The 10,908-nt window shown below is 36.7% G+C and overlaps 1 protein-coding gene across 1 annotated transcript in view; it reads left to right on the top strand.

Annotated features, from left to right (window-relative positions):
• LOC107721693 (glutamate receptor ionotropic, delta-1-like) overlaps nucleotides 1-10,908 on the top strand; it is a 245,473-nt gene that overhangs the window by 195,003 nt on the left and 39,562 nt on the right. Inside the window, exon 5 of the mRNA XM_016529833.1 lies at nucleotides 6,992-7,045. Coding sequence (XP_016385319.1) covers nucleotides 6,992-7,045 — 54 coding nt within the window. The remainder of the gene's footprint in view (nucleotides 1-6,991; nucleotides 7,046-10,908) is intronic.

The following is a 10,908-nucleotide window of genomic DNA, read 5'->3' on the forward strand; positions in this document are numbered from 1 at the left end:
ATATGAAATTCTGTCCATTGTATTGCAGTATTCAAACAATAAATGCCGTTTTGGCGCTGTTTAATGTGGAGTGACAGATCGCTGTAGCGCCTCAGTTCAACAGACGCGGCAGCGCGAGGTGCACGTGAACTGATAATTTCCTCCACATTAATACCAGTTTCAGCACAAAATAAACATGACTAAACATCCGAAGGTAAGTTAAAAGAAAGAGTACAACTTTACAATCCGTATCCTGTCTCATGCAATCGCTCAATCAGTGTTTCAGCCGCGCAAAGACGTCAATATAACGGCTTGTAAACAATGTCACGTAACGTCACATTTACCTCAGAAAAACATATTTGGTGACCATAAACTCATTAGTCAGCTGAAAAATAAACTGTAGAGAGGGGCATGTTGCTAAATATGTGCACCATATAACATCTTCCTTATAATTTTTACTGTTCTTCAGTGTTTAATTTATGTTTGAATAAATCCATCAAGTTTTATGACAGCCACCATTTAAATGTTTATAGCCTATAACAAAAACGAATTGAAGTAGAAATATTATGTAATTATAACTTTATTATTTTAAAAATTAAAAAAGTATAATTTTAGCAGTTGTGTAGCCTACAAATCAGTTTTAACCTTCAATATTATAGTAATGTAGCTAGTACTAACTGACTCTCATGTATATTTTACAGCATTAGTTGAGATTTTTTTTCCCTTGAGAAAATTTGCCATGTAGCCTACTGTACCTGATATATATATATCCAAAATAATCGATATTGAATCGAATTGGTAATCGAATCGAATCGCAAGCTTCTGAATGAGAATCGAATTGAATCGAATCGTGAAATTTTTGTCAAAACCCAGCCCTAACAGCAATACACAATAAAGCGCTATATAAATGCATCATTCATCATTCATTCATTCATTTACCCTCATTTTGTTCCAAACCTGTATGACTTTCCTCCTTCTGTGTAACATGAAAGAATATATTTTTTTTTTTATCCATGCAATTAAAGTCAGTGAAGTTGTTTGGACGCCACTGACATTTATTGTATGGACAAAGACAGTAGAACGGTTATTCAAAATGTCTTCTATTGTGCTCCACTAGTCAATTGTGCAGATTTTGCACATCCCTAGGGGAGAATTGATTTCCAAAATGAGTTGTCCTGTAGTTTTTCCATAATGGTCAAGAGTTTATGCATGACTCATTTGTAGCAGATCCCTGTCTGTTTTGCTGTTGTTTATGCTGTTGCGGATTGACAGCAATCAGTAGGTGTTTGATTCAAGAGTCTGAACTCAATCCTGGACCATCAAAGACATCCTGCTCTCCCACAAATCTCAGTGTCAGGGAATCAATTCTCATTGGCTTTCAGCTGATTGTTTGTTGCACGTATTGATAGGTAGACAGAAACAGAGGCATAAACAGATGGAGAGAGTGAGAGAGAGAAAGAGAGAGAGAGAGAGAGAGAGAGAGAGAGCATGTTTATGATTGTTCAGAGGACATCATTCAAACTGTTAAGAGTGTGTGACAGACTTAAAACAGTACAGAACAGAATTATGGATGAGGGTAGATCCCAAAGGTATAACGGTGAGATGCCCAGACGGACTGTTTATAACCTAGTTAGTGCTTTACGACTGCGCCCGGTTCAATTCACTTGATCAAAACCATTTAACAGTCTTTCTTTATGACGTCCATTCCCACATTTCAAGCATAACAGGGCTGTTTCCATCTCTCTCATCTCTCCTCCCATCTCTCCTCCACCTGCTTAAACAGCTCTTGACAGTGCTGCACGGGTGGCGGTATCATTTCTCTGCAGATTTCTGTTTATTTGTTTTCTCTGGCAGTGATATTTCATGCGATGACACAGGGTAACCGCTTGCAATTCCTCCTTTCATCGACTCTTGCTTCCCTGAGGAATAAAAAGCACATTATTCAAATGTTTGCCTTTAATGGAGCACCCTGTAGTCATTAAAAAGAGATGCAAATTAGACAATGTTCTTATTTTAATTCTATTGTGTACATTTAGAGTATCTTCATGTTTTGTTTATTGCCTGGCTTAATTTAAAAGTGAAACTGTGGCTATTAGCATGGAAAGCAATTTACTTGGTCTGTCAGTAATGGAAAAGCCTAGCCGCACTTTCTCTGCGTTTGTCTCCAAGGATTATTGGTGGTTTGCCAGTAAACGTTGCTTTTGTCAGAACGCTGTCATGCGCATGAAATGCGTGTAGATACATAAACAAACCCACGGGGTAGTATGTGTGAGCAGGCAACACGGGAAGTGGCTCTATTCAGGTGTCTTTGACAAACCTAACCAATATTGACACCCGTTGTGTTTTGCTTTGTTTGTTAGCATGCATCTCTGAGGAGAACATGACCGGTGCAAGCATTCCTCCTGGACGAAAATTGGCAAATGCGCTTTTGTGAGTAGCGCATATTGATTTTATTTCAGTTGTGCAATCTTTGTCAGGCATTATTCTGAAGACAAATGTTTCTGAGTCGTGGGGGAACTGATGTTAGTGCATTCACCTTGCACTCGCAGCAATAAAGAAGACGTGTTTGTACCTGTGTGCATTTCTCTCCATTCTCCTAAACCAATGAAAGGGCCAATCAGAACTCACTATAGCTCCCTGTTGACCAATCACTGAGAGTCTCACTGTGTTGAACAATATTTCATCCCAAATGATACTGCATTCCATCCCTAGCACTCTAGTTTCACCTCGTACACATGTTTTTGTCTGGTTTCGTGGGGTGGGGTGGGGTGTAATGAACAAATTCTTCATCCGTGTTGTTGCTCTCTTATGATATCATTTGGCGTCCCTGGATTATATTTGGTCAGGCCATAAGCCTTCTTTTGAGAGGAAAAATGTTTCAAGCGAAGCATCTTTCTCCTGTGTAAGGCTGTTGACCCTGAGTGAATGTGAGTTTAGACATCAAACTTTCATAAGACCTATTCCTCCTCAAATTGACCATGAGATTTTCCCATCTGGAAAACCGAGGATTTTTTATTTTCTTTATGCCTTTTTGAATCTACAGTTGAGAAAGTGAGAACTGTTCTTAGCACAGCATCTTTCAAGGGCACAGCCTTTTTCACGAGCTGTTTAATTCTGAACTTCAAGTTCATTATGAAAAAGCAGAGGGAGAACGTTGCTGGTGCAACTGACATGTTTAGGCTCATGTTTGTCCTTTTTAGTGTTGTTCAGATTTTTACCAGAACACAATATTTGCACTTTCTTGCAAGCTGCAGCAGTAAGAAAATCAATTAAATCAATGCAGAACTGAAACAGACAGGGTTTTTTTTTTCCTTTCAGATACAGGCAGGTTATGTGATGAGGCGAATCAGGAAAGAAACACTGCAGATAGCAGACTGGATTTAATTTCAAAGTGTACATCCACTTCAACTGATGCATTTATTCCTTTATGCTTCTTCTGCCAGTGAGAATTGAATTATGAAGGTGTTTTGAAATGTTTTGTTATTGCCATCTGAGAGCGATATATATACGTGCTTCCACTCACCAAGAACATATTTATTTTTTTCCTTTGCCACAGATCTTTATTTGTGTACACACATCCATATTTTGATGGACAGCTCAAATCCCAGCTCAGTTCTCATCAGCCCTTGATTTGGCAGCTTTGTCCACCTTTGCAGTGGGCACGCATTATTGAGGCAAACAGGTACAGAGGGCAGGCCGTAGCAGACCTGGGAGTGCATGTAATGTTAATGAAAACAACTGTGCAAAGTTTACAGAAAGACATACATTTGAGGAGTAACTTGTGAATGATCATTTTTTTATTGTTGCATTTACATATTTGGAAGATGCATAGATGCATTTTATCAGTCCTGGCGATCAAATCCATGACCTTGGGAACACTATGCTAGCTGAGCTCCATGAATTGTTAAATGATAATGGGGCACAGAAAAGGCTAGATGTTTTTCTTTATCAAGGCAATGCATTGATCCGCTAGCATTTCTTAACATTTTACAAGGACTCATGTATGATGCATGTGTGATGAAATGATAGAAAGAAAACGAATGGGGTTTTTACAGAAAATCACTGCTTAGAAAGTGCTGCTGCTCGTCTTGTTCAAGGTTCACCACAGCTGGAGACGGGACATTGCAATCAGTGCTCAAAAGCTGGAAGAAATGCAACTGCTTTCAACCAACAATTTCACTTATATATAGCCAGATAACGGTCACGATTTCCGGAAGTCTCTATTAACAAAAAGCAGGAATTTGTGAGCTATTAAATGCTGTAGACTGTCCTATTGATTTTAGTTTGAAGACAACAACACAAATTGACCAAGAGAGACAGTTTGGTAGAATAGGTCAGTAATAATTTTGGAACAGATCAATACTATTCATTTTAATGACCCCCAATTTTAATGAAATTAATGTAATTACGTTCTTGTGCATCTAGTGTTATTGATAAATTCAATAAATTTGGAATAGCTGATAGTTTCTAAATTTTGAATAAAATTAAATGCAAAGACTTAAAAGAAAGAACAACTGTACTGTTTTGTAGATTTTATCATTTACATGTGAAATAACAGCAATCAGACACACTCCAAAGCAGTTCTAGAATTGTGAAAAGTGTTTGTATGGAATCAGCATGAAATGGCAAAGGCGCATCTTTTCTTTTCTCATACCCAAAGACTGGAGCTAGAAGGCGGACTGTCAGTCCGTTAAATAAAACTAAAATTCAGTTCCATCTTAAAACATTTACACTGTTAATGAAGTTAAATTGGGATGCATTTTACACTTTCCTTAATGTGGTAGTCTACCAACAGCAAACAAACAGCAGTTTTCACCAGCTCAGTTTCAAAACAGTCTTGCTGTAGTGAAAAAATATAAATTGACAGTCAAATAACAGAATCATTTGTTCTCATTATCAACACAGCAGAGTAGTCTAGTACACTTGCAGTTATTAAGTCTTGATTGTCGTTCCTTAAGTGATGCTGTCTCTAATTTAGTAGAACAGTAATGTTATTTTTATCTTTTTATCTGTTATTTTGTCTACATGTTGCTTAATAAAGCTAAATAAAAATAAAAAGTTGTATTATTCAAAAGCTGTTGTGCACCACATGTAAACCTCCTTTTTCTAACCTACTTTGCCTCACATTTTCAATTCATTTACCATTGAAGTTGGATCATGTGCTACTGTATGTTCTCTCTTTGATTCATGGTATAAAGTGATGGTGGTGAAGGAAGTGATCCCAGTTTCTGCTTAATAACGTCACAGTTTTTGCAGTGGAAAAGATGTCACAGTACAAAAAGGCATAAAAATGCTTTGAAGGTTGAGATGAAGAATGAAGGGATCAAAATCTGTCTTCTTCATGAAATCAGGAGTTTCAGTTGAATAAGTCAGCGAGGCTCACTTTTCTTCCTTGTCGTTGTGGAACAGGATTGCAGTCATGGAAACTCCTGTTGTTCTGATCTATTGCAAGCAAGAGAGAAAGAGTTGCAATATAACGTACTGCAGAAAGCAAGGGAATTTGGTTATGACTTTGGGGATTACCCTGTACTAACATATATAAATTCATAATATGATGTTATGGTCTGGGTTTTACTGATTTAAGGGGGTCTGAATACTTTCCGTACCCACTGTATAAATTCATAATATGATGTTATGGTCTGGGTTTTACTGGTTGCACAACAGGAAGCATAGATTGAAAAGCAAGGAGTTTTTTTTTTTACAGATGTTTCAATGCACTTGCTCTTTCCAGCATAGTGCAAGACTGTGATTCACTCCCTTGGACTGAAGCACATGTGGTGCATGTGCTGTGCTGCGCATCCGAGTGCAATTCAGTAGAAGAACTCGGATCAGTATTTTTTTCATGTTGATGTAAAGAACCACCAAGACACTCTCTATTGTTTTGAAGCATGCATGCAAGCGGCGTTCCAACCTCCAGCTGTTTTTTTTAAAATCTTTTCCAGCATCCGATGTGTACTTTGAAATGCAGCTTGGGCAGGAAAATTAGTTTTTTTGTGTTTCATCTATCTGTGTCTGACATAGAAATACACTCCCACTATCTCTTTCTGTATAGAATGCACCTATATTGAATCTGGACAGGATGTTTGATAAGGAACGTTTTTGATCAGTCTCCTGCAATGTGGTCTTATCGCTTCATTACTGCCTGCGGTTAGTCCAATATCTACTCCCTAAACATGAAAGCCAGTCTGTCCCTCTGCAGGTGTTCCTATCTCACATAATGTAGATGTTCCACTGTGGCCACTGTCAAGATTCACAACCAGATATCCAACCATTGCTATTCCATTTCATTGACAGGTTGTGATTTCATTGCATTTCTACCCACAGGACTGCATTTCTTAGGAATTCTGTACTATGTACTGTCCCTGTAACCGAAAGGGATAGTTCACCCAAAAACAAAAATTTTGTCATAATTTACTCATCCACATGTCGTTTCTATTTTTTTCTTCTGTGGAACATAAAAGAAGGTATTTGTAAAAAAAATTATCAGTGTTTTTTGTCCATACAGTAGATATAGTCAATGGTAACCAAAAAGGTTTGGGTTACCAAAGTTCTTCAAGATAACCTCCTTTGTTTTCTTCAGAAGAAAGAAATACAGGGCGAGTAAATGATGGCAGAATTGTCATTGTTGGATGAACTATCCTTTTATGATTGCATTATTCCATGTGTGTTTAAAGTCAGTCGTTTCCACTGACCCCATTTGTGCTGCACTCTGTTCTCTATTTTGGTATCAGCAAAGATGCAAGAAGTGTGACTCTGACAGATACAAAGTTATCTTTTTACGTTGCTACAGGAAGCAGAAATTCTCATTTTTGAAGAGCTCAAAATGTCTTCTGAAAAGTTGAAAATCAACTTTTAATGTTTCTTTGTTTAACAAAAGTACTTTTTTAAAAGAGTGTCCTTGGCTCTCTGTGCGCCATGATTGAGCTTATAATTTTTTGTATGCAGACCAAGAAGATTTGTTTATTTTCATCACAGTAATTTTTCTGCATTCTTTTGTCTTTTTTTTCTGCAGGCAGTGGAAACGAATCTAGCATCCAAAGATAGTCACTGGGTGTACGCCAATGAGGTAAGCACACATTCATAATACGTTTCAGAAAAGAGGGATCGACTTCGAAGCTGTTGGCAGTCAGTTCCTGAAAACAGCCCAAATTCAGTCTGCTGTCGTCATATGCAATTTCAACTTACAGTGTTTGATATGTGGCACATCTCTCATTCAGTATGTAATATGCTGTCACCATGCTAGAGCAAAGCTGACAGTGGATTATTGCACTGGCACGACTCTGAGCCACGGTTTTGCTCTCCTTATTCCTCTCTCTCCCTCACTCTGTTGACTGAGGACTGGATGTGGAAGCAAGACCTAATGAGAGTCTGGCCCTACAAGAACCAATGAGAGCTGAGCACAGCAAGTCTAGCCCAATAAGAACTGAGTGCAGTACTCAATAAGACAGAGAGCATGGCTGTGGGCTGAATGGCATAAAAACTCTGATTCTGTTTGATGTGTTGACACCAAGAGAAAATTCTACACAATAAGACAAAAAAGCATCAGACAGTGTCTTTTTATGCACAGAGAGAGAGAAAGAAAACTTTGCTTTTACATTGCTTCTCTGGGACTACCTGACAATATGACAAAGTCATACTTGAGTTTAAAATCTTACAGCACACTACAAGCTTATACAAAAACACTTTGTCTATCTCTCTGTATCCATCTACACTACATGGCCAAACAAATATGATTTTAAAACCATTCACATGGAGAAGAGGCATCCCTTACCTTACCTATATAAGAGCTTTCACTCTTCTGGAAAGGTATTTCAGCAGAAAAAAGTTTGTGATCCCATTTGGACACATTTAAAAAAGCCAATTCCAAAAAATGGCAAAAAGATATGAGTACATACAGTGAAAGTGGATGGGGACTAGGAGTGTTAAAAAGGACAAAATGCACCATACAAGCATAATAAAAGTAGTCCATAGGACTTATGATATAATTCTATCTTCTGAACCCATATGATAGCTTGGTGTACGAAAACACCAGTTGTCATTCAGTTAAAATATTACTTGGAAAATATGAAAATGTGTACTTTCACTGTATGAAAAAAAAATGGCTGCAGGTATGTGTGTTTGTCTATGAAGACTGCATTAATTTTATGCACTTTCTTGAAATAGGTATAGCAAAACCTGCTATTCCGAAGGGGATGGCCACGTCAGGCCATGTAGTGCATCTCTCTCTCTTTTTCTCTCTCTTATAGTATATGACCCTGTATCGTGCTGACTAAACTTGCTTCAGGCATATGAGACATTAAGTCATAGGATCTGCCCACTTATTCCATAAAGAGCATCCAAAACATGCTGTCATGCTCCACTTGAATCAGTACACACTTTTCAAGATTGGAAAAAAAAAATTATAAAAAAAAAAGGTAATTTTCTCACATGAGTGCACTTCTCATAATATTGACTGTAACGATATACAGTACGTGCACTCTTAGTTACTAGATGTGAAATGTAAATGTTCTAACGTATGTAAATTATATACAGGTGCATCTCAATAAATTAGAATGTCGTGGAAAAGTTAATTTATTTCAGTAATTCAACTCAAATTGTGAAACTTGTGTATTAAATAAATTCAATGCACACAGACTGAAGTAGTTTAAGTCTTTGGTTGGTTTAATTGTGATGATTTTGGCTCACATTTAACAAAAACCCACCAACTCACTATCTCAACAAATTAGAATACTCCATAAGACCAATAAAAAAAAACATTTTTAATGAATTGTTGGCCTTCTGGAAAGTATGTTAATTTACTGTACATGTACTTCCACGACATTCTAATTTATTGAGATGCACCTGTAGGGCTCTTTTACTGTAGTGGTTTTGTTTTTTAATATGTGTCTCTAATCCTAATCCTGTTTTCGGCTCTCCTCATTTCATATTTGCTCATTTGCATAGTCAGGTTTCCGTGTGATCAAATTAAAGCACAGTCACATTCAACCTAGAAATGGTAAAAGAGAGAAACTCGCGATGCATTACCTCGAGGCAGGAAAGGTTTAGATGTTCACTGAGTCACATTGCTGTGATGCTTCTGTCTATCTCTTATTCTGAATTGAAGCTGAGTAATTTGCTTGTGCCTTGACACAAAGCCGACATGAAGGTCACCACAACACCAAAGAACACAAAGTTTTCATCCATCAAGGTCATGGCAGAACGTCTGATATAGTTCATTCATTTTGAACTGGACTTTGTTTATCAGTGTTTGGAACACAAAGTCCAGTTCCAAATGAATGATTAACATAACAAGGATGCTAAATAAATAATTTTACTGGAAATAATTGAAAATAAACATTGGGGTTAATTTGTTTTCCCTGTAATGTCATCGTTTCATTAAGACCAAGCTCCTGTACTGATGTATCTTCAGTTATTTTCAGGGGTTATGACCATTAATAGATGTCAGAATATTCTTTTACTTTCACAAGCGCTTGAAGTTTAATTAAATGACAGATTTCATGCAGTATGTTCAGGGATTCAAACATCTGCAGTGATTTAATTAGAGACAGTGACATCAGAAGTCCTGACTCTGCTTAATATCACCTTGATCAGTTGATCAGTAAAATGTTTTATAGTCATGAATAAATGAATAATTAATACCTTCACCAGGGATGTGTATCAGAGATCATTTATATGGTGGGCTGGCCTGTTTTGATTTAATGTGTTTGGAGGTTGCTTATGAACTCCCAGCATTCCACACTGTGAGTCATCTCAGCACTGTGATCTCTGTATATTCTCCTGCTACCTTTTTTTTTCTTTTTCTTTTTTTGTCCAAACGCCAGAATTTAGACTGCTGCCAAGATTATAGAAAGATATTTTGTAAGATCAAAGTCATTGTATGACCTGAATGTACTCCATTTATAAAGGTCAGTGAGTCAAAAGCTCATTTATAAGTCCTGCGTTGTTTCTTAGAAAATAGAGGAACTGTTTAGGCCTGCTGTAATGCAGAATTACATTTCTAAAAGAAATTAATTATTTTTTTTTTTACTGCAAGGATATATTAAATTGATCAAAAGTGACAGTAAAGACACTTGCAATGTTTAAAAAGATTCTTGTTTTGACCAGTATTATATCAAAAAATTGTCTTAAATTGTGTAATGTGGTTAAAGTGATAAAGTGAAAGTGACTCAAAAACAAAATGAATGTCTGCTCTCTTTTTTACAATGAAAGTAAATTAAGGCCAAGGGTTATCAAGCTTGCTCACTAAAATGCAGCATACAAGCATCATCCATATGACTCTTATATATCTAATATTCTGATCCCATATAATAGCTTGTTATAAGAAATAATGCAGGCTGTCATTCACTGGAAATACCGCTTTAATAATCTTGCTTGAACGTCTTGGTCACTGTTCACTTTCATTGTACTGAGAAAGGCAAGCCAGAAAGTCATACAGGTTTCTAAAGACATGAGAGTGTGTAAATGACAAACCTTTTTTTATTTTTTAGGCAAGGCAAGGCAGGTTTATTTATATAGCACATTTCATACACAATGGTAATTCAAAGTGCTTTACATAAAAGGAAGTAAAATAATCATAAAAAATAATCTCAACAATAAAACAAGGAATTTAAAAACTTTTAAAATGATTTAAAAATTGATTTAAAATGAATTTAAAACAGTTAAGAATAGAAAATGATTATACATAAAATATAGTGCAATCAGTTCGGACATTGCACAGTGCTCATTCAATAAATGCACAGCTAAACAGATGAGTTTTGAGTCTGGATTTAAATGTGGCTAATGTTTTAGCACATCTGATCTCTTCTGGAAGCCGATTCCAACTGCGGGCGGCATAATAACTAAAAGCAGACTCCCCTTGTTTTGTGTGAACCCTAGGTATTTCTAGCTGACTTGATCCTAATGATCTGAGTGGTCTGTTAGGTTTATAAT

The sequence above is a fragment of the Sinocyclocheilus rhinocerous genome, unplaced genomic scaffold (genome assembly GCF_001515625.1).
Source record: "Sinocyclocheilus rhinocerous isolate Xijiao unplaced genomic scaffold, SAMN03320098_v1.1 scaffold432, whole genome shotgun sequence".
In the NCBI taxonomy this organism is placed as follows: domain Eukaryota; kingdom Metazoa; phylum Chordata; class Actinopteri; order Cypriniformes; family Cyprinidae; genus Sinocyclocheilus; species Sinocyclocheilus rhinocerous.